This window comes from Pithys albifrons, chromosome 3, assembly GCF_047495875.1.
Source record: "Pithys albifrons albifrons isolate INPA30051 chromosome 3, PitAlb_v1, whole genome shotgun sequence".
In the NCBI taxonomy this organism is placed as follows: domain Eukaryota; kingdom Metazoa; phylum Chordata; class Aves; order Passeriformes; family Thamnophilidae; genus Pithys; species Pithys albifrons.
This window is the reverse complement of record NC_092460.1, coordinates 16,754,448-16,778,009: the sequence shown is the minus strand read 5'-3', so window position 1 is coordinate 16,778,009 and position 23,562 is coordinate 16,754,448. Positions and strand designations below refer to the sequence as shown.

General features: G+C 59.3%; 1 protein-coding gene across 5 annotated transcripts in view; it reads right to left on the bottom strand.

Annotated features, from left to right (window-relative positions):
* Positions 1-23,562, bottom strand: part of SEMA3F (semaphorin 3F) — a 37,245-nt gene continuing 13,683 nt past the window's right edge. Inside the window, exons 1-19 of one of the 5 annotated variants that reach the window (XM_071550710.1) lie at positions 22,482-22,611; positions 19,385-19,548; positions 10,917-11,077; positions 10,676-10,738; positions 10,104-10,223; positions 8,677-8,757; positions 6,547-6,640; positions 6,036-6,155; positions 4,943-5,082; positions 4,735-4,849; positions 4,479-4,548; positions 4,210-4,354; positions 3,869-4,091; positions 2,986-3,074; positions 2,646-2,687; positions 2,339-2,496; positions 2,193-2,260; positions 1,408-1,541; positions 1-1,330 (exon numbers count right to left, since the gene is read on the bottom strand). In XM_071550710.1, the coding sequence (XP_071406811.1) occupies positions 920-1,330; positions 1,408-1,541; positions 2,193-2,260; positions 2,339-2,496; positions 2,646-2,687; positions 2,986-3,074; positions 3,869-4,091; positions 4,210-4,354; positions 4,479-4,548; positions 4,735-4,849; positions 4,943-5,082; positions 6,036-6,155; positions 6,547-6,640; positions 8,677-8,757; positions 10,104-10,223; positions 10,676-10,738; positions 10,917-11,077; positions 19,385-19,505 (2,355 nt within the window). In that variant the 5' untranslated portion in view covers positions 19,506-19,548; positions 22,482-22,611 and the 3' untranslated portion in view covers positions 1-919. Of the gene's footprint in view, positions 1,331-1,407; positions 1,542-2,192; positions 2,497-2,645; positions 2,688-2,985; positions 3,075-3,868; positions 4,092-4,209; positions 4,355-4,478; positions 4,549-4,734; positions 4,850-4,942; positions 5,083-6,035; positions 6,156-6,546; positions 6,641-8,676; positions 8,758-10,103; positions 10,224-10,675; positions 10,739-10,916; positions 11,078-19,384; positions 19,549-22,481; positions 22,612-23,562 lie in introns of those variants that run through there. The other 4 variants (XM_071550708.1, XM_071550712.1, XM_071550709.1 and 1 more) reach the window with 4 other exon arrangements.

Here is a 23,562-nt window from a genome sequence, read left to right as displayed (position 1 = left end):
TCCCAAAACCAATGTTTATTTGGGGGTGCCCCCAGCTGCAGCATCGGGCACTTGCTCAGCCCTGGCCACCTCTGTGCTTCCCATTTACAACTATTTACAACTCCCCACACCCACTGGGATGCCCCAAGGGGATGGCTGATGGGCTGGGTGCCCCAAATACTCCTGGGTGCCACTGTGACCAAATGCCAGCAGCTGCTTGAAGTTTTACCTCAGTACAGCCCATTCTCCTTCCCTTCTCTACCCAATGACCCTGACAAGCCCTTACCATGGCCTGAACACCTCGGTCCTGTATTGCGGGTCCCATCTCCCACCTGCCAAGCCCCCAGGGATGGGGCAGGGCTGTGTACCCTCACCCCACAGCCCCCTTCTCAGCTTGCCTGGTGGTCTGCAGCATCCCCATGGAAAGCACTTGCTCCTCCATAATCACACAGGGAAACAGAAGCACAAAGCCATGACAGCCATGTGCAGCTTGCAGTGGGCAGACCTTGTCTGGGCTGCCTCTCCCCCTGCCTCACCTCCCCAGGCTGAGGTTTGTCCCCACTTCCCAGGACCTCCATCCTCCATCCTCTGGTATGGTGCTGTGGCCCAGCTGCAGGAAGACAGTGGTTGTGGTGACCAGTGGTCCCTGCACAACAGGATCCAGAGGTCCTGAGCAGGGGGAAGACAGCAAAGCTGGCTATGGGACCTCAGGGGTCCCTGCTCCTCCCTGATGCCAGGAGGTGGGGGTCACATTGCCCCAGTGACTATGTATAACCTACGAGTCAATACCACCTCCTGTGGGAGGGGAGGAGTGCATCTGTCTGTGTGTGTGTGTGTGCATGGATGTGTATATATATATATATATTTATTTATAGATATTTTTAATATTAAAAGGGGGGAAAAATAGACCACTGTGCTAGCAAAGTCCCTGATGATGGTTTCATGTATGCCCATAGGTCTCTGGCTGGTGATTCCGCCGGTTTCGAGGCTTCTTCTGGTCCTGCTGCTCCTTGGCTTTGAGGCCAGCCAGTGGCTGTGGGGGGCTGGCAGCCGTGTGCCGCCAGTAGCCCTGGCAGTACTGGTCCAGGAGTCCCATTTCAGGCTGGGTGAGGAGCTGCAGCAGGTCCTGGTAGCGGGGAGTAGGTCCCCCCAGCAGGCCAGGAGGGGTCTCCGCCTGGACCAGCACAGCGTGGACAGCGCGGCTGCTGAGGACGCGGAGCTGCACCTTGGTCACCGTGTGCTTGAAGTTGTTCTCGGTGGCAGTGCAGGAGTAGAGGCCGCTGTCGGCGAGCTGGAGGGCGCGCAGCAGCAAGCCCTGCTCTGTCCGCAGCACCCGGCCCTCCACCCGCAGCTGGGGGAAGAGACAGCACGGCTCAGCTGGCTGGCACCTGGCACCCTTGGCACCCCTGGAGCAGTGCCCTGGCCTACCTCTTTCCGCCGGTCACTGTTGTCCTTCTGCAGCAGCCACTTGACGCTGGCCTGTGGCGAGCGGGGCTGGCACTCCAGGAAGGCAGTGCTGCCCTCCACCCCGTACTGCACAGCCTCCACTGCGTTCTTGTTAGCTGCAGAGGGGTCACAGGCAGCCAAGTCACATGTCTCCGTACCCTCATCCGCTGCACTCCTGCCCTGCCCACCATCTCTTCAAGGGAGAGCTCCTGTCTACCTCCAGCCACACAGCTGCTGGGTGTCTGTCTGTCCATCCATTCATTCATTCATCCATCCATCCACCCTGCCGTATTCATCTCTTTCTGAAGTATCCATACACCCAGACATCCATTTATTCACCCATCAATTTGCAATCATCCTTCTCTCCACTGTATCCATCCACCCTTCTATCCACCCATTCAAATCTACTCAATCTCCGCCACAACATATCCATCTATCCATCTTGTTCCACACCCAGTGTAATCATCTATCTATCCATGTTCATTCTATGGCCTAATCTATCCATCCACCCATCCATCCACTAACTGACCCATCTGTGCTCATCCTCATTTCCAAGGTATCCATTCATCCATGTTCATCTTCCTCCCCAATACATCTATCCACACATCCACCCACCCACCCACCCATTAATCCGTACACCTTCCCATATATCCCTGCACAAAATCATCAACCCATCAAGGAATCCATCCAACCCTCTGTCCTCCCCACTGCAGCCTCCCCTCCCAGATGCCCACCCTGCTGCGGAGTCATGCCCAGACCTCACTCACCATTGGAGTTGTAGCCACGGCACTGCCGGATGGGGTTACCGTGCCTGACGTCCTGCCGCCGGCTCCGCCTGTGGGGAGGCAGGAGGTCAGAGGGGGAGCCTGTGGCTGGGGGGTCCCTCCATGGTGCTTGCCCCTGGCCCCCGTACCTCTTGGAGGAGGCAGAGTAGCGGGTGCAGGCACTGCCGTCCCAGGCGCAGTACGGGTCCCGCGCCAGGCAGCAGTCGGCACAGGCTTCCCCGTACACATCACACCGGTGCAGGGCCAGGTGGGTCACGCCTACAGCTGAGGACACATACAGCTGTTGCTGTTGGGGACAAAGAGGACAGGGTGAGATGCTACCTCATCCCCACCCTGCAAGGACCCCTGTGGTGCTGTGGTGACACTGGGCAGTGCCAGGACTGAGCCCATGATGGGTTCTGCCCATCCAGCTCCCTGCCATGTGCTGTGACTCACCCTCTTGGAGGAGATGGTCATCGTCTTGATGGGTGCTGGCACCTGGACAGGGCAGAAGTGAAGAAGATGAGAGGGGGAACTGCTTGGACCGACGCAGTAGACGTGGGGTGGAAACCCTGGACCCCCCCCAGGCAGCTGGAGCAGGCAGGGGTGGGCAGGAGAGATATGAGGGGGCAGCAGGCAGGACAGTCAATGCTTGGAGTCCCTCCAGAGCTGGCTAAGGGGTGGCTGGTGTCCCACAGGGCTAACAGATGTCCCAGGGGGCTGGCTGGTGTCCCAAGGGCCTGGTTGACTGGGTCAAGAACACTCATCGGAGGGTGCAGGACAGGCCAGCCCTTACCTTGAACACCTCAATCTCCTCCAGCATGAGCTCCTCCGTCTCCATGTCATCCCGGGGAAGCACGATGACCTTCTGCACGGTGCCCCGATCTGCAAGACACCATGGTACCCAGGGAATCAGTGCCACTTCTGGGCACTTGTGCCCTCCCTACCTGGGAAGAGAGTCCCTGCTGGGGCTGGAGGTAGGAAGGATCCCCTGAGCCCATCCCCATCTCTCTCCTGCCATGGCAGGTGGCTGTGTCTGGGTGCAGTGTACCAGCTCAGGTCACCACCTGTGCCTAGAGACTGACACCACCCTGGACACCATGGGGACAATGGCCAGGGAAAGGGAGCAGAGTAAGGGAAGGACTAGGATATGCACCAAGAGCAGGCAAAACACTAGGCTTGATGATGGTGCCCCCAGGAGAGGCACTGGGGTCTGGGAAGGACACGGCTGGATGCCAGCAATTCTAGGATGGGCAGCTGGGCTAGATGATGGTGAGCTTAGCATGGGCAACAAGAAGCACGCAGGATAGACACTGAGTTAGGAAAGGATGAGGCTGGAGGATGAGGCCACTGGGAGGGGCTTCAGGGCAGGTAGAGGATCAGGCTAGATGGTAGCATACCTAGAATGGGAGGTATCATGCTGGATTCCCAGGTTCAGGGATGTGAACTGGGCTAAGGGAAGGACCGTACTGGTTGGTTGGGTCCATAGGATGGGAATGGGGGCAAGGGAAGGACCCGGTTTGCCTTGAGGAGGGACAGGGATCTTGAGGGGGTGGTCTCAGCCCCTCACCCCACTATATGGTGGAGGGCACCACGCTCTGGCCAGCCCTGGTGGTGCCCATGCCCTCCGGAGCTGCACCGGAGCATGCTGCATTCCCCGCGGTGCGCGGCGTGGGTACCTGTGCCCAGGAAAAGCACCTCATAGCGCCCATCTGCCGCATCCACCTGGTCCACAGCCACGGTGGTGAAGCGGTAGTTGACGTTGGTGCGGACCACCAGTGGCTGGCGGTGCGTGGGGTACACGGCGTGGTACATCAGTGGGTGCGTGCGCATGAAGTTGATGACTTCATCAGGGTAGTCCTTGGTCGACTTCATGGATGGGGTGAAGGTTCCCCCGGGGCACTGCAGCACAAATGTCAGCAACGCTCGGTGAACTGGTATTCTGGCATGGGTCTGAGGGTGCTGGCTGCCCGGCAGGCGCTGGCTCACCTCTCCACATAGGTGTCCAGGGAGTACTTACAGTGCCCGGACGGGGATAGGGCATTTTGCCCGTGTAGGGCATCCACTGGTAGTTCGGTCCCTCCTTGTGCGCAAAGGGCCCATTGAAGACCATGCGGATGTCAGCCATGGAGTAGACACACACAGCAGAACCCTTGAAGACTGACCTGGGAGGAAGGACCTGCTGCCACCCTTCGGCTTGGTCCTGCTTGCCAGCATGGCATCGCGAGGGTGCCCAGCCAGCTGGGACTCCCTCCTCTGCTGCACTGCATCAGGAGGGTCGGCACTCACCCCGAAGCGGAGAACACGGCGTAGATTACAGGGTTCTTGGTGTCCTGAGTCTGCTGGATGAAGACATCCTCTTGGGACAGAAAGATGGAGGTGTCACCATGGGGAAGGTGGGCCAGGGCACCAGGGCATAGGGAAAGCAGCTACCCATGGGAAAGGAAGAGGTGGAGTGCAGCAAGGGGGTCCCCAGCATTCCCCAGGGTGCCCCTCAAGCCTGCAGGGGTGGACAAGACTCCCATCTCCCTTCTCGTCCACTCACGGAGCTCGTCGAAGTGCGTTTCAATTCCATCAGGTCCCGGCACAGAGCAGACAAGCCGGGCCTTCAGGAAGGTGCTCCACTTGTTCACGAGGCAGCAGTGCCCCCCATCGTCATTCTGCAATGGAGAGATGCCTGTGCTCAGTCCTGCCCATCCCCTTTCCCACTTCCCCGCCTACTCCCCTGCCTGCCTGCTGCTTGCTCCACCTACCAGGCAGATGCGTCCGATGCGGGAATAGACCCCAGGGCTCAGTGGGGCATCGGCCGATTTCTCTCGGAAAAAGAAGTAGAGCTTGTCATCGTTCCTCTCGCTGCTGTCAGGGATGAGCTGGGCACGAACAAAGGCTGGGTCTGGAAAGGCATGACACAACATGGCACCATCAACCCAGCAGTACCCCAGCCCCATGCCATGGCAAGATGTTGAGCATCCCTCTTCTCCAGCATCAACCCACTCCTGGAAAAGCACTGCTGTGGTCACAGGGTGAGAGCTGGATATGAGGAACTGGGTCTCTCTAGTGATCATCAGTGAACCAAGAGGGGCTTGGAGCATTCCTGAGGTCCCTGGAATCATCCCCAAGGTACACAGGTTGAAGAGATCCATCAGCTCTTGAGCAGGGTGGTGGGAACCAGTCTTCCCCCCAGGAAGGAACCACACAGCATGGAAGCTTCTCAGGAAGCTTCTCCCTGCAATCCATCAGCCGGTGTCCAGCCTGTGCTGACAGCTCCCCCTCTTCGGGTTACCACCCCGCCAGCTCCCCAGCCCGGCAGGATCATCCCATCTGCTCTGCTCTGTTTACTCAGCTGCTGTCCCACGGGCAGGGGTGCTCCAAGAGGGGCAGGATGAACGTTTGGGGTCACCGACTGCAGGCAACATGGTTGACATCTCAGCCCTGCAGAAATCCATGCACGGACATCGGCAGAGCCAGCCCCACCTCTCACCAGCCGGCTGCTCCCACTACCCAACAAAGCCCCAGGCACGTCTGTCACCACCCCACACAGCTATCCCTCTGCTCTTCTGCCTCCATCCATCCTCCATCCACCCATTCATCCATCCACCATCCATTTAACCATCATCCATCCATCATCCACCCGTGCATTTTCTGTCCAGTCATCCATCCACCTATCCATCAATCATCAGCTGTCAACCATCCATCCATTCATCCAGCCACCCACCCATCCACCTGCCTGTGTTGGTTGCTGTCTCTGTCTTGGCAGAAGGATGTAGTATCACATGACTGGTCTCATCTCTAGTGCTGGAGCCATGGGGTCCCCAGGGCAGCTGGGCTACTGACACCCAAACTCACCATTGAGCCAGCGGGAATTGTATTGGTCTGTCCTCATGGCTGTCTGCTTGCCCATGGTGCGGAAGATGGCTGCATCTGTGCCCATGAAGTCAATGTAGACGCCAGCATAGAGCTCTTCATCTGCAGATGGCAGAGATCAGCCAGGAACCACCCCCCAGTACCATCCACCCACCTTCTCCAACTGCCCCAGGCTTCATCCAGCCCCAGCCCCAGCTGGTAGTCACCAGACAACCAAGAGCCACTGCCTGTAGCCATCCCAGAATGCTCTGGAGGTTGGTACTGTCCTGTAACCAGGAACCCCACCTCTGATGGGCCAGATGCCTGAGGATTGGGCACTTCAGGACCCCAGTCATCACAGCTTGGGCAGCAAGGGGTGGAAGGGGCAGGAATATGACTCCTGGGGGACATTTGGACAATGCAGAAAGATGGTGGGAGCAGTTGTTCCATCTTGACTGCATGTTTCCTCTGCCCAGTGCTGGCAGCACTGGCTCCAGGGAGTTACAGGACTCACTTATTAATGCAGAGACGGTGTCTACTTTGGGGTCATATGAACACTTCCCCTTCCCTGACTCCAGCTTGTCTGGCTCCAGGTAGAAGATATAATCCTGGAGAGGAAAGCAAATAGGGAGCTGATTAGACTTCCACCCCTCCATCCTTGTGGCACTTTCCAAAGCCCATCAGGAGAGTCAGCATCCTCTGGGATGGTGCCCAGCAGTGAGGACGGATGCAAATGGACCACACAAGGGCTCTGCATGTCTTCAAGGAAGCCGAAGCTCCTGCAAGCGATTCCTTCCACAGCGCTGGGTGCTTCTCCATGCCCTCCACCACTTGGAGACTTGGTTGATCCACCAGATTGAAGCGGGACATCCATCCCCCAGGTCTGAGAAAACATCCCCCTCTGGCTGCCTCTTCACTCCAGCTGGCTGTGCCGCACATCACCACTTGGCCAGATCCAGATCAGACAGTTTCAGCTGCTTTAGCAGGCAGGGTTTGGCCTGTGACATAGCTCAGATGCTGGACCCACTGTGCTCATCTTGCCTGGGCCCATTTTCCAGAGGTCTTCTTCATGGGGTGAGATGCTGCATCTGCTCCATGGGATGTCTCCTCACTGTCACCTCTGCCTTTGCTGTGGCCAGCTCCAGCACCATCATACATCCCCAGCCAGGGGTGAGACCCGTGCTGGCTCCAGAGACATACACAGAATCCTCTTGCTGTGCCAGCTAGGGGCAGGCAGAGTCATGCTGGTCACCCAGGTCACTTCCCTCCCTGGCACAGGGACCACCTTAAACTGAGATGAAGCAGAACCATAGGAGCATCCATGGGAAGCCTGGGCATGGGGGGGAACCTTGAACAACCCAGCAGAGCTGGGGGAGGTGCCCTCTGGTCCTGTGACCTTACTCTGGTGCAGGGGTGATGGACATGGTGACAGCCACCCTCCATTGAAAGGCCAGCAGGGTCCTGGCAGAGCCCCAGCACTGGGAAGGGCAGGAGGGGGTGAGGAGCTGGAATCTCACTGTGTGCATCTTGCACAGGAGGGTTTGCTCACACCAGCTCCTCCTGGCACACCCATCCCCATTGCTGCACTGTGCAGGCTGCACCACCATCACCATCACAGACGTCTCTGCCCAGTGCCAGTCTTGCTCCCGAGCTGGGCAAACCACTCATAAGGACAACCTGTCCGTCTCCAGTGCAGCCCTGGAGAATGCACCATCTCACTCTCCCGACTGGGAAACACACGAGCCATTGTGGTGCCAGCACTGCTGTTTGGCTTAATGCACCTTGAAATGCACTGGAGTTGTTGGGAAGCAATGCTGACAGCCCTCAGGGAGCCCCGTCAAAGGGCGCATCCTCTCTCCTCAGCAGGAATGGAGGAACTGGGGTGATTCAAGGGGGTTAAAGTGGCAATAGTGCTTTCCCCAGCTGGCAGTAGGAGCTGTTCACAGTCGGGGTGATGTTCATTGCCAAGCATCACCCTTGCCCTGCCCCAATCACTTGAGGGGTAGGGGGAGCCTCAGGCTGCCAGGGGGTGCCCATGCCCCATGCACTCCCCAGCTCATGCACTGACCCATGTTAGTCTGGAGGGGAGAGATGTGGGGGTGACACTGTCAGGGTGGGCTGGACGCTGGAGTGTTCCCGGAAGCCAGGGATGCTGCCACCTGCCTGAGCCCACTTGCCTGCCAGGAAGACATAAGCCCCTCTTGGAGCAAGGCGAAGCAGCTGCTCAGTGATGTTTCTCTAGACTCTACCCAAACACCTTCTTCACATCACAGCATCCTCCCCTGAATCATCCTGAACTCAGCGGCTCTACCAACACATGGTCCCACTTCCAAGGGACATAGTAAGCCAGGAGTTGGGCAAAGTTGGTGGTGGGCAGAGAGCCACCATCCCTGACAGTGTCCCCTATGGGGCAGATCCTACACGGACTGGGAGGAAGGAGTTAGTGAGAGAAGGAGAGCCGACGCCAGGCCGGAGGCCGGGAGATGCAGTGCTGAGAGGGAAGGGGATGGCAGGGCTGACCATGGCATGGGGCACCTGGACTGGGGATCAGAAGCATGCCAGTGGGATGAAGGAGCCCGCGGCTCTGGTGTGCCCCTGGGGACAGGCGGACACGGCTGCGGCGGGCTCCTAGACTGGTTCCCACCTTGCTTTGTGCTGGTCTTGGGCTGAGGGGGCTGTCGGTGGATCTGCTTTCCCGGCCTCCCAGCTGGCTCGGCGGAAACCCCTGGGGAAAAGGAGCAGGGCAGACAGTTAGTGCCGGCAGGGGGGAAGGAACCCCCACGACAGGGGTGAGCAAGGGACCCCAAGAGCTGGGGTGATGGATACCCATGGAACAGTAAGACTGCAGACCCCCTGGGTGATGCTGGTGGGAGTCCATGAATGCTCCAGGCTGGGCTGACCCCTGCTCTCTCCTGCAGAACTGGGCTGCCCTGGCATGGGGCAGGAGAGAGAGGAGAGGCAACTGACCACCGGCAGCCGGGCTGGGTTCACACCTGGGGATGCAAAAATGGCACCTGCCACCCAGCTGACAGCACTCTGTGCAAAGGAGGAATGCCCCAGTACCAAAGCTACTGGCATCATGTGGGGTCACTGGAAGCCCCCATTTCTGCCACACTGCTGAAGAGACATATGCTGTCCTTAACAGCAACAGCATCTTTAGTCCTCCTCAAATGCTACTGCCCAGTCTGGTCCCAGTTCAGTCCCAATCCAGTGCCAACCTGGAGTGGCCTGAGCAGCTTCCACCTCTCGGTGCCCATGCTAGCACTGGGAGCACTGAGGCAGATGTTCATGCTCCACATCCAGCGCCGTGATCCTCCCTTGGCTTGGGTTGGTGGTACTCTCTCTGACTGCAGGAAAGGACACAGCCCAGGACCTACCACCCCAGCATGGAGGGCACAGACAGCTCACAGAGCTTGGGACTCCTGGGACACCTGTGCTATTACTTACAGATGCTGACTTCCTCCTGGGGCTGAACTGAAAGTGCTCCTCTCTATGCCATGCATTCTGTCTGGTGGCATGCAGCTTCAAAGCCACCACCTCACTGCACATTGTGTCCTTGGGGCTGGGTGACATCCATCCAGGAATATCCCTGATATGGCCATATGTGCTTGCACAGCCCCTGCCATGGTCTTCCTGTGCAATGCCAGTGCAGTTAAAGTTCCGGGCATCCTTGAAATCTACCATGAGGGGCCCAGCAGCCTGGCAGTGGGCAGGACAGTGGGTTGACATGTTCCTTGTCCTGGTGGAGATCCAGCAGTGGCTTCAGCCAGCAGGGTGGGAGGGCATGTTACATGGAAGCTGCCGTCAGGGTCCAGACAGGAGGACACAGTTCCAGTTTGAAGAGAAGTCCTTGGTCTGTGGAGATGGCTTAGCCCCACTCAGCAGCACATTGTTAGTCATGGTCACTCTCAGCCTGCCATTGCCCCCTCAATCCTCTGCCCCCTCACCCTCCAGACACCAGCTAGCAAAGCTGAACCCTCATGCACCTCATGTAGACCCATGGTGACTACTGTACCAGCACACCACCATGCCCAGCACCAGCTCAGCACTCCCATCCCTCCCACCCCTCACCTGGGCTTTGCGCCCACGGTTGACGAAGGTGCAGATGGGGTTGTAGGCACCGGTGCCACAGACATAGAGGTGTGTTCGGTTCCAGGGCTGGATCAGGCGGATGAAGTTGCCACACTCCCCCTGGGAAGCAGAGGAGAGGGTATTAACCCCAGCAAGGGGTCAGAGGTTGGGGTGGGGCCTATGTGGGAATGTGATAGTGTGAGCCATGGGATGGAATGGGTCATTGGATGGCACGCGGCATGGGACAGCATGGATCAGGGATTGGCATGGCTCACAAGCTGGCAAGCTGGAGGGTCCAGCCCTGGCTGGAAGGAACAAGCAGCATGGGGAGCTGAGCCTGCTACTTGCCCGAGAACTTCTCCATGATCTGCACGGCTAAGACAGAGGGAGTGGCAGGACACTGTGACACCATAGAGTGCCACCCCATCCTAGCACAGCTGCAGATGCTGTCACACTATAGGGGACCCAGGGGATGGCTTTTCCAGAGTAAGACACAAGGACATGAATCCCCCTCTAGTGCCAGCCACCAGCCCCCCTCGGCTAATAGAAGAGGGTTCATGATGGCTACTCACGTTACTGTTCTTGCCTGACAGGATGCACTCCTCAATCCTCTGCTGGGACGCCGGCCAGTGGATCTGCAGAGACACCAACGCAGGGGAGACCAGGGCTCCTAACCAGCCCCACCACTTCCCTGTCAGCACCAGTCAGGCCCATCACACCCATCAAGCTCTTGCCCTGGCAACCAAAATGCCCTTCAGGTGCCTGGTTCTCTCTCTTCCACCTTCTCCCCCCTGCCCTGTGATGGCAGCTTACAATGAGGGGCTCGCGGTTGATGTCGTGGAGGTCCAGCGACAGGACGTAGTCCTTGCTGCCCACGTACATGCGGTCGTGGTCCTCGTCCTTCAGCAGGATGCGGTAGTCGCTGGAGTTGAGGAGGAAGTTGAAGAAGTGTGCTGTGCCCGTCGCCTTCAGCTCTAGAAGGGGAAAGCACCCCAGGGTCCACATTCTGGGGACTCTCATCTTCCCAATGCCATCCCTGCCCCTGAGCCCAAGCCTGGTCCCAGCTGGAGTAGACTGAGTCCCGTGACAAGAGGTGTCCATCTCCCAAGCTCATGGTGCCCACTTTCCCTTCTATGACCACTGTGATGCTGCCACCTCTGTGCAGGGCATAGGATAACGACAGAAATGCTCATAGCCAGATGGGACAACCAACACTGGCCAGGAAAGAGGGCAGCAAGACTTGGGCTCAGGAAACCCAGCACATCACAACAGGGAATGGAGCTCATCATCAAGATAGGGCAGGAGGCAGGGACTCCCTGCTAACACAGCCCGGAGACCAAAATCTCTGGCATTGTCCTTCTCCTGCCCTGTGACCCCCATGTCTCAGCCATGCCTCTGGCTCCTAGGATGTGGGAGCTGGGACCCCAAGGAGCCAGCTCCAGGGGAGGGGATGAGCCTCTCCCCCACCCCACACAACCCATCCCCCTTGGGAAGTTATTTTTAGCCTGAGTGTGGGAGCAAGGAGTGAAAGAGGATAATGAGGGTCATGAATATTCACAAGTGCACTGAGGCAGCCAGATGGAAGGCAGAAGTGCTGCAGATGATGTGGGCCAGTGCCAAGAACGTGATATGGAGCACTCTACCCTGACAGGACACTACCTGCCTTGGATGCCACTTTTTGGAGGTGTCACTCCCTTCCAATGCTACCTGCAGATATCAGATGCCACCTCCATAGGATGACACCTGCCCTGGATGCCACTCCCTTTGGATGCCACCAACAACCATCAGATGCCACTCCCAGCCACCAGATGCCAGCCCCATGGAACATCATTTTATCCACATGGTTCCCTTTGGAGAAACCACTCTCTTTAGGTGCCACCAACAGCCATTGGATGCCAGCTACCTATGTTGCCATCTGCCTCTGAAGGCAGCCCCTTTGGAAATACCACTCCTTTTGGAGAAGTAACTTCCTTTGGATGCCACCAACAGCCACCAGATGTTGCTCCCATGGTACACTGGTCCAATGAGCATCCTCATCCCGTGAAGTTGGTCCCTCCATGCAGGGGTTGCCCTATGCAGGTGCTGGGAGCAGCCCTGGGGACCTCCCTTCCTGGGGAGTAGCAGAGCAGGGTCCTGCAGGTCAGTGTTGGGAAGGAGCATGCTGGCTTCCAGGCAGGGCTGGGCAGGACTCCAGTGGCCAGATGCTGTTCCCAGTGGGAGGCCAAGTGCCTGCAAATCTCCCTGACCTTCAAGCTTCACCGGGGACAGTCAACATTTCAGGAGTCCCCAGGGCCCCTTCTCATCCTAGGCACCCATTCTGTCCCACAGCTGACAGTGGCACTCCCCTGTCCTGTAGTGGAGCCCATTCAGCCCTGCTAAGCTGTGATTGTGAGGCCAGTGCACACCAGGCACCACAAGGTGGGAATGTGCTGGGGCAGGCTGTGGGAAACTGCGTCATGGGACGTGACACCAACCTCCCCCAGCCTGGGGGTCTGCCCTTCTGCCAAGGCTGGATCGACAGGACAAGCACAGTGGGTATGTGGAGGGGCTGGCCGTTCAGGCTGCAGGCAGGGGGTCCATGTCAGAGGTGCAGTGGAATAGTGCCAGGGATGGAGGGCTGGGGAGCTGCTCACCCACCCACGGGATGCTCTTCCTCCTGCCTGTCTCATCTGGGCTCCAGATGCTTCCTGTTGTGGGTGCTGGCTTGCTTGCCACCCATGATGTCCCCAGCCTGTAGTAGTCCCTGTCAGTCTCACAGCATCCCTGCCAGTGCTATGGAGCACCAAGTCTGGTGCCTGCCTGTCCCATATCCTGCAGCTGCCCCATTGTGTGTGTACATCTGTGTGCCCACACTGTGGGGGTGTGTATGTGTGTGTGCATGTGTGTGCTGCTGCTTCCCCTCACGGGACACTGGCGTTAATGGGGACTGGAGTTCGGGAGCCAGCAGTGGGTGATGCAGAGCAGAAGAGCTTGTCCCCAGCTGTCGATGATGAAACCACATGCCCAGCTATCCCAGTCGGGACAGAGACACCTGGAGCAGGCAAAGACATGGACGGCAGTTAAACTGGGCAGGGACTCCCATGTCAGGACAGCTCCCCATCTTCCATCACTGCCTCGCCTGGGGACGCCATTTCCAACCTTCCGGGGAACATGCTCCCATCCTCACCTCACCCTCCCAGCTGGGACCCTGGGGCTGAGCCGGGCAGCGCCAGGACCCTGGTGGCAGACGGTCCCATGACAGTGACAATCATATGACATCAGTGACAATATCCAACATCCATTAGGATGGCCGCCCCGGAATTTGGCATGGGACAGGCCCAATAGCACAAAAGGCCCTGGCCCCCTACCAGGCTCTCCATTCAGCCCCCCATGGTCCAGCGATCAGAGGGGGCACTCCCAAGGCAGGGCAGTGACCGACCTGCTGCCCTGTAACGCCCTCTCCAAAGGGGACAGAGAGGCGGGCGAGCCCCTGCTCCAACCTCTGACCTTCTAAACCTCCATCCCCCTGCCCTCCCTGCCTAATCCCCTACCGTCACTGTGCCACCAAACCTGCCCCTGGCAGCTGCAGAGTGTCTCTGGGCACGGAACGGGGCAGGGACACTCCCCGTGACGGAGAAGCGGGCTCATTAGCTGATGTGCCCTGATGCGCATATTCCCTTCTGCATCCCCATTGCCAATCCCGGCACCGGCCGAGTTTTCCTCGCTGGCCGGGAGCCTAATCCCATTTTAATTGCCTAGCACCGGAGCCATGAGCCGCTCAGGCATCACAGCCAGGGTGGCCTCCCTGGGGACCGTTCCCTCGCAGCATTCCGCGGAGACCTCTGGGACTCGCCACTCCTGGAATCGTTTTGTGGCCTTAGGCGTTGAGATCTAATTATCCTGCACCCTCGAGCGATGCCGGCGGCCAGGAGCCCAAGGGTTGGCAACACGAGAAATGCTCTGCTCTTTCCGCGGCACCACCGCCTCACTCCACGATCTGCAAAGCCAAATTCCCCCCGCAATACCAAATTCGGGCTGCATTCCCAGCTCTGGCAGCTGCTCACATTGCCATCCTTGCTGGCTGCCACCACCGACCCCCATCGGGCAGGGGTGAGCAGTCCCTACCCATCACCCATTGGCACGCACACCAGCGCCGAGCTTCAAAGCAATGAGGAGATTTTTGGGGGTTCCCAATAAACCGAGCACCCCGAAGGCCATCTCATCCCACTCTAGCCCCCTAAATCCCCTCTGACCCCCTCAAACATCACCAGTGCACCAGCATGAAGAGTTAAATGCCATTAGGACCTGAGCGGGGCACCTTCCCAGGTGCACCATCACTGCATTCCCCAAAACCAATTACAGGCGCTCTCACCTAATTAGATTCTAATTATGGGCTTGTAGCGCATTCAACATAATTAGCATGTAAATTACACGGCGTGTTTATATTCAATAACCGCTTTCCGCCCGCGGCTGGCGGAGCCACCGGCTTTCAGGAGCCCTTTCTTTGCATGGGGGAGAATGAATTCACTCTAAATGCCGATGGAGAAGCCCAGCACTGATCCCAAGGGAGCCTGTCACAGCAGGGATAAATCCCATCTCCATCCCGCAGCGTTTTATTCCACAAATTTAGAAGCCTGCCCCAAATTTTGATGATGTTCCCTCCTAATTTTTTCTCTACTTGCAATGTGGCATGCAGCTTTTTGATTACCCGTCAGAGGGGTAGGATGGGGCACAATGCTGGAAGAGGGACAGGGAGCTGAACGTGTCCCCTCGCGTGGTTAAAGCATTTGTTGTTATTTGGGCTGATCAAAGAGCTGGGTGGGTCGTCCGATGAAAGCAGAAATGCTTATTTGTTTGAGCGTCACTCCGCTACCCCTTGATGGGTTATTTATGATGTAATTAAGCTAATTACATGTAATAAGAGAGTTTCCGTGGCCCCCAGCCAAGCTCTTTTCCCATTTAACCGATTCACAGGTGGGAGGAAACCGAAGCTGCCTTGCAGGGGTTTGGGAGATGAAATGACTCCAGCTCGCTCGCTGCTTTCCACCCCCGATCATCTCCAGCCCCCCCCCGAGCATCACCCCATGCCGGCACTCGCGGCAGGGGACAGGTGCTGCGGCCGCCCGGGTCAAATCCCTTCGGATGAAAGCGGTGCCGGCCGGGTGCTCCCCACAGCCATCGCCGCCCGGCCGCTTGGGCGCAAGCCAAAAAACAATTTAAAAAAAGAAAAACCACGTTTTTTCAGCCGAAACCGCTGATTCATCCCCCGTCCATGCTGCCCCGAGCGCTGGTGGGCGGATGTGCCCCAGCAAGCAGCGCTGGAGGGGGGACCCCGTCCCCACTGAGCATCACTCCACAGTGGTGACCCCGAATTCCTCCTGGGAGCTGGGTCAGAGGATGCTCCGGCAGAAGGAAAACCCCTTCAGGAAAGAGCCTGGCTTCAGAAAAAAGACTTTAATTCCCCCCGAAAGCGCAGAGCTGAGCCGAGCCGAGGTGTCCCCACCCGCCGCCTTTTGGGCTTTTTTTGTTTAATTTTTGAACGTTATTTCCTTCCGCAGCCCCTGAGGGCATGGCACGGTGCCGGGCGGAAAGCACTGCTGCTCCAGGCCCTTTGCTCCGTGCCCAAGCAGCACCAGAGTAGGGGGAACACCTGTGCCAAGACCCCAGGAAGGGCCATGCTGCTCTCCATAAGAAGTGTTGTTAATTTGAGGGATAACTAGCTTATTAGATATAGGCTTGGGGGGGCTGAAGTCACACAGGAATTTTTTTGGGGGGGAGGGTTTAAGGAGCTTATGGAGCTTCGCAGCCGGAGCCAGGGAGCTCAGCCCCAGCAGCAGCCGGTCCCAGCGGGTGGGGGTGGGCCCTGCTGCAGCCCCCCACTGTCCCAGCCAAGGAAATCCTCTTAGGGGTCACAGAGTTCAGCTCCATGTTCCCACCCCTACGGCACGGGAAAGGGGGCTGTGGCATCCCCCTGACCTTTGTGGGCTCTGAGGAGCAGCATGGGGATTCAGCACACCCCCAAAATCACACGAGGGTGGGGACCGACAGTGCCAGCATTCCCGGCACGTTCCCAGGACTAGCTGTCCCCGAGCCCTTGGCCCTTCCTGCACCCCTATGCTCTCCCATGTTTATCCCATCCTGCTGTCACCAAGTGGTGCCCACAGCTGCAGCAGCTTAGGAGGGCGCCTGGCCGGCCTCTGGGACACAGTCCCCTGTCCGGGCTCCTCTCCAGCCATCTGCCACCCCCCAGCCCGGATCAAGCGTGTTGATATCCCCTGGCCACCGGCAGAGATCCTTAGTGGGATAGGGGAGAAACTGAGGCACGAGGCAGGCAGGAGCGAGGCCATGCAGGGGGCTGGCAGCAGAGCCAATAGGAGTCCATGCTTGATTTATTCTTTTTTAAGTAATTTTTTCCCTGGTAGGAACTGCCCTGTCTCTCAACCAGCCCCTTCCTGCCAGGGCTGCCCCCGCTGGACTTGAGCCACAGCTTTTCCAGGAGGTGCCAGCATGGCTGTTCCCCTTACCATGGGGAGCGGCTCCTGTTTTGAAGCCCCACAGAGAGCCCTGACCTCAACAGCTTCCCGCGGTGATGCAGGGTGAGAGCCCACCCTTCCTTCCCACACGCTTTTCCCACGCCAGGCAGGGAGCAGGACATGGAGGGATGAATCACCATCATCATCATCACCTCCTGCATCCTCGTGGAGAACGGGCCAGCCTCTCCTGTGCCTGAGCCCCCGGCCCGGAGGAAGGCCCGGAGGAGAGGAGGTCGCAGGATGTGTACGGGAGTGTGAGGGGGAACTGTTAGCAAGGAGATGATTAAAAATATCCATCCTATTTCTGGCCAGCACTGGGCTGGGATCTGGGAAGAGCTGTTGGCAAAAGGGACCTGTGCCGGAGCCGCTCCCAGCACTGTTCTTTCCATGCCGGCCACCTTCCTATTGCCAACACACGGACAGGAAAGCCTTGAGAGGAGGACAGACGTAAAGACACCATGGGGGTGACAGGATGGGGGAGGACCAGGGGATGACCCTGCCCAGCCCATCACCCTGCAACAGAGCACAGACCTTGGCTCCCACCCCTTCCCTATCACTTTGGTATTTTATGTATGTATTTTTTTAACACACTCAGAGACGCCGGGGCTCCGTGGAGGATGACGCAGGCCCCGGGGAGCTGCGACAAACCTCTGGCGCGCGATAACAAGCAAAGGCAAACAAACTCAGAGACGCTCCCGGGGTTGGAAGGGCTCCAGGCAGCGTGGCCACTGAGGCAAAGTGCTGGGGGATGTACATGGGGACATGGTGGCTCCTTCCCCAGTTGTGCTCATGGCCACCTTGACCCCACAGCACAGTACTTTGGCACAGGGATGCTTTAGCCAGAGGGATGTTGGTGGTGGGGACCCGCACTTCAACCCCAGCAGAATTCCCAGCTGTGCCCACATCAACACCCTCCAGGTCCCCTGTGGCACCTTGGCCACATCCCTGATGGCAGAGTTCAGGCTGCCTCAACACACCAGCATCCCCCAGCCCAGAACCATCATACCCAGCCCCACTGTCTGCAGCTGCTCTGGGGTATTTGGGGCCAGGGATGTGGGTACCAGCCCTGGCCCCTCAGGCAGATGAAGGTGCTGGACCATCCCAGAAGTGCCACTGCCATCCCACGTCTCATGGCCCCATGACTTTGGGGGGGCTGTAGGCAGATTATTAACTCCAGAAGTTGCTCACTGGCAGTTCAGTGTGTGGCCCTCAGCTGGCCCTTGATGAACACCCCGGGATAATTCTCTGCCACCACCACCACTACTGCAAGAGGGCAGGCAGTAAAGAGACAAGTGGCACCATTTTCCAATCCCGATGTGCTTGGATCCAGCATGCTGGTGGCATTTTTCCTCCATGTGCCACTGCAAACCAGTCCTCCTTCCACTGCAAATCCCCTCTCTGGGCAGCAAGGGCAGGGGGAGCCCTGCCAGACCTCATCAGGCAGGAAGGATTGGAAAAACTGACACAGGCACTTGGGTGATGCTCCCAGGTGCTCTGAGCACAGCCAGGGACTACTGCTCCAATCAGCTGGGGCCAAAAAAATATCAACCCCAAACCAGCCCTCAACCTGCAGCACAGCAAGCCAAACCATGCCTGTCTGGATTACTCTCGCTCCTGGCACACACCACAGACAGTGGGCACCAGGTCCAGCTGGGGTTTTGCTGGAACTTCCCAACCCCTCAACACAGCTGCGAGGAAGGGATGTTCTGAACCAGGGTGAGGAAGGATCCCTAGTGCCCCAGCAGCCCCTAAAACCCTCTGAAAACACCTTTCTGAGAGGAAAGCAGCGCCTGCCTCTGGGGAGGAACTGCTCACTGCTTTCCAGCCTGGACTTGTTCTCAGACTCTTCATACCAGCCATTTTTTCTGCTGAGACCAGCCTGTAACACTCGCGGCTAGCCCATGTTTGCTGTGTTTGCCGTCAGCCCTCCTGCCCTGTGCTCACCATTGGTTCTGCCACCACATCCTGGGCTCGCCGGTTCCATTTGTGACTGGAGGGCAAAGGCACGGTGGGACGGCATGACAGAGGCACAGGCAGCACAGCCCCAGCTCTCCCATGGACTCCAAGGCGAGGCAGACACAAGACTCCTTGTGCCTGTCACCTCCCGACACGCATCCAAAAGGACAAACCCCCAGCAGGGACAATTTCCATTCCAGTCCTCAAGGTTTGCAGCTCTCAGACCTGTCTCACTGGCCACAGCCTACCCCACTCAGCACCCTCAAAGCAGGAGCTCAAGACAAATCCCTCCACCAGTGTGCATCCCAAAGCTGACCCGGGGTTCCCTCACAGCTCCTTGAGTGGGTGGGTGGGCTGAGCAGCCCCAGTACCAAAGGGTTAAGCCCCTTTCCCCCACCCCCCAGCACTCCTCCCTCCTGCCTTTCCGGCTCCCTGCCAGCTCCCAGGCATTAATACCAGCTGGGCAGGGGGTCGGGGTGGCGTCAAGCTGCTGTCTGGAATTGGGGTGCTGCCGGGGGGGTGGTTCCCACACCTCAGCACCCAGCTTTGCCAGATGGAGGGAGCCACCCACCCACTAGAGGAAGCGTATTGGGAGAACTAGGCAGGCTACCAGCCCCCCCAGACCATGTGTGCTGGTGCACACTGGGAGCTCAGCCACACCTGAATATGGATCCCCATGGAGATTTCTGGGGAGGCAGCTTGCTGATGCTCCCCAAGTGACGAGAAGGAGGAGCAGCCTGCACCACAGTGCCCCTGGTTTCCTCCATCTTGGGGTCCCACTCTCACCCCCAATTCCCACTGCCAAGCTCTTACCTTTGAAGGAGAGCTGAACCCTGGGGGTGGCCAAGCCGTGGTCCTTAGGGTGGGCAGCCCGCCAGCCCAGAGTCAGCAGGGTGGTCCAGAGGAGGACGCCGACCACGGGCATGGTGGGCATATGCCTGGGCACCGAGATTGAGGGGAGTCCAGGGGGGCCGAGCCTGCCAAGGAGGGCACATGGGGGAGGGATGTCAGTTTGCTGCACCCACCACACTTCCCCATCCCGCTCTCCATCATCTGTTGGCAGGCAGCATCCTCCAGGGAGGACTGGCAGTCAGTCCTGGGGGGCTGAGCTCCACTCTGCAGGCTGGGGGTGGGGGGCAGGAATCGGGGGGAGGCCCAGTCTCACCTCCTTGGGTGCCCAGCCAAGCATGCAGGGCGAGGCGAGCGCAGCAAGAACTGCTGCAGCACACTCCTCCACACAAGCCAGCAAGCCTTACCCAGGTGAGGAGCATCCCTCTATCCCTCCTCACACCCTCTCTCGGCTGCAGCAACCCCCCCGTTGAGGGGTCCCACTTCCAGCCCTCTCCTCCCCACCTCTCCTCCCAGCCCCCAGCAAAGCCACAGCAAGCAGAGCTGGGATCAAATCTTTCCAACATGAAGGAAATCTGGACTTCATTATTCCAAGAACGTACCAAAAAAAAAAAAAGATTTTTTTTTCATAAATAAAAGAGGAAGAAAAAGAAGGGGGAAAAAAAGCCCTGCCTGTGTGCCAGGCAGCTGGACTCCCTGGGGCTCTGGCACTGAGTGGAGTCCGCCAAGCTGCCTCCAGCAAGCCACACACGCACCCTGGCACTGCACAGTGCACAGTGCCCCCCATGTGCCCTGTTGCCTCTCCTAGAGGGACTATCCCCTGGGCTAGGTCCCTCTCCCGAGGCAGTACCCTCCTGGGAGACTCCAGAATGCTATAGCAGGATTTGGGAGAAGGTCCACAGCTGGAAGTCCCTCATGGCCCCAACTAGCTGCACACTTGGGTGGGATGTGCCATGGTACTCAGGTGGGCACAGGCATGCAGGGAATGTTTGGCCAGCCCAGCCAAAGGAGCTCTGTGCTGTGGGGACAGGGGGTCCCCAATGTACCACTCCCACAGAGCAATGCTCGCCAGGGCTCTGCCAGCTGCCACTGCACAGCGCCACGGGGGACAGGCACACCCAAAGCCAGGCAGATGGATGGCTGGGAACCCTTCAGGGCACCTGGAAGGGGATGCTGACCCATAAGAGGGGCAATCCTGCACCCCCACCCAGGTGGTCTGGCTGGTGTCTCATGGAGGGCACAGCACCCATACTGCCAGTCCCAGCCCCGAGTGGGACAAGGGCAGCAACACTGTCACCAGCGGCAGGGCAAGACCCCAAGTGCAGCAGCACCGCCATTCCCTGGGGTTCCATAATTTTTTTTCTCCTTCTTGCCTTTGGGGTCAGTAAATATTTCCATTTGCTCCTCTGCCCCTGAGCACATCCAGCTCTGCTCCATTGTACTGGCATTCGGTCCCCTTTCAGGCTGCCTTCCTCCTTCTCCCACCCATTCTCAAGCTCTGCCCTTCCCATCAGTGCCGGGCCAGGACAGCCTGCACCCCAAATTTCTTCACCAGCCAAAACTCCAGTTGGTTGCAGTTAAATAACCCCCCCCCCCTTCATCCAAACCTCCCCCCTCTCCTCAGCAGCTTTAGGAAATAATTCTGGCAAATCCCACTATTGCATTTGGATGGAGCGGCGTACGCGTCAGAGACAGGGAGCGAGATGGCAAACAAAGGAAAAGAAGGAGAGGAGGGGAGCGCAGCAAGCGCAGGGCGAGGAGGGGGGAAAGGGCCGGCGGTGAGTGGGGGGCACCCAGGCCCGGCCGGGAAAAGCAAATTCCAAGGAAGCAAAAAGGGAAACGGGCCACTGGAGTGCACCTTGGCCAGGAAATCTCCATTTCCAGGGTCATCTGCACTCCCGGGGAAACTGAGAACTCCAGTGGAGAGCGGCCACATTCCTGTCCCCCAGCCCTCGGGCTGTCTGGTCTTGGAGGGGGTTTTTTGGCAATTAAAGTTTGGCCATTGCTGGTGCCGCTGCCGGAGGATCAAAATCCTTCTCGGCTTTATTCCTCCTCCCCAGGGTGGTCAACCGAGCGTCGCCGAGCCCAGGCAATTAGGGAAAGGTTTTCTTGACTGGAACAGGGGCTCCTCTGGGGTATCGAACCCCCAAAGAGAACTGAGGGGATGCTTCGGCAGTGCCCCCAGGGAGTCTCGGGTGGGTTCAGGGGTAGGGCTGCCTGCATGCCTGGTCCCCGTGGCCTCGGGAGAGAGCAGGAAACATTTTAGGAGGGAAAAGCAATAGAGGCAGAACAGGCAGCGGGAAGGGGAGCCTGGCCCACCTTCGGCCACGGCGCGCGATGCCACCAGCGGGAAGGGGAGAAAATAGGAAATAATGTAACACAATATAATAAAACCAAGTGTCCACTGCGGCCCCGCGCACCAGGGAAATAACTTTGCACAACTTTGCGCTCCGGCACGCCTGGCCTGTCCTGTCCCCAGGGAGCGCCGACTGTCCCCTACGCCCCTCGCCCGGGTGCCCTCTGCGCACCCCCAGCCCGCTGGGGCGCGGGGTCTTGCCAGGGCTCGACGTCCCACCAGGGCGGGCTCCGGCAGCGCGGTCCAGGGTGCCAGGCATTCTGCGGGGTGTGTGTGTCCTCCGGCACCCCCTCCCTGGGCACCCGCTCGCCGCCGAGCGCTGCCGCAGCCCCGCTACCCCGGGGACTCCCTGCCAGCCCCTGTCCCCTGGTACGGTTCCCCCGCCCCGAGCGGGACCGGGTCGCGCCTGCCCAGCCGCGGCTGCCGGGAGCAGGGGAACCGGCACGGACCCTCCACTCCGGTGCTAGCCTTCTGCGAGCCGGGGAGTGCGGGGGCTCCAAAAGCCCCCAGTGCCGCCGCCAGCTCAGGGCTGGGGTCCCAGCATCGGCACCAGTCCTCTCCCCACCTGCCCACTTCACCGGCAAGTTGCGGCGTGGGGTGGCGGTGGGGAGACCGACCCACACACGCGAGTTCCGAGCGGGGAAAGTTTTCCCGGGGCGCCCCCCGCGCCGGGCACCCGCTCCGCCGCGGCGGCGAGGCTCTTACCTGCGCGGGGGTCCCGACGGCGGCTGCGGGGCGTGGAGGGCGGCGGGGCTCAGCGCCACGCCGAGGTCCCGCGGCCCCCCGCCATCTCTCGGCCGTGACTGCCGCCGCGGCCCCGGCCCGTGAGCAGCGGGCGGGGCGGGGCGGGCACCGGGCGGGGCTCAGCCCCCACTGGGCCCCGTTGCGAGGCGCCGCGGGGGGCGTCGTTTGCATAGACACGCCCCCAGTCACGCCCCCCCGCCCCGGGCCGCAGGTTCGAGCCCCGGCGCCGCCCCCGCCGCTCACCTCCGGCTCCGGCCCTTTGTTGCGGGACGCAGGCGGTGCCTCCCGTGCCGTGTCAGCCCGCCGGCGGCTCGCTGTGCCTCCACGGCACACCGCCCTCCCGCCGGTCCCGGGAAAGGAGGCGGATAAATAAGTGCCGTCCCTCCTTTGTCTGCCGCGGCGGGGGGCGGCCCGGGGCGGCGGGGGGCTGCGAGGAGCCGAGCCCCGCCGAGTCGAAGGCTTTGTGAGAGCTCTGGCGAGAAACCATCTCCCACACACGGTATCTCCCAAGGCTGGCCCCACCTTGCTCGTTCTGCCACTCACCACCCCAAGTACTCCCACTGGTGACACCCGTCCTGCTCTGGTTCCTCGCGTTGCAGCCAGGTGACCCCTTCCCCACTCTGGTTCCCTGGCATCCTGCCGTCCTGGGACCTGCTGGCTCCTGGATGATCCCAGCTCTGTACCTGTTACCTGGCATTCCTCTACTCCAGAATCTGCTGGCCCTTGGGGTATCCCTTTTGGGACCATGCTCCCCCTGCACTGGCCAATCCCTGCCCAGCACCTTTCCACCTGCACACCACAGCACGCTCTCCTCCAAGGCAGCAACTGGCAGATGCTGTGCAGCTGAGCCCCATAGCTGTGCTCTATTCCTTCCTGCATGAACTGGGCACCCTGGAGCCCTTCAATTGCCGAGGCACGTGCCTCAGTTCCCCTGCTCTGCTTCTGCCAGGCTGAGGGCCTCTGCCAGGACCTTCTTCCCCACATAGGGGTACAAACCCTTGCAAGCACCACAAAGCTTGCCCCCGTGCCCCATCCCAGCAGG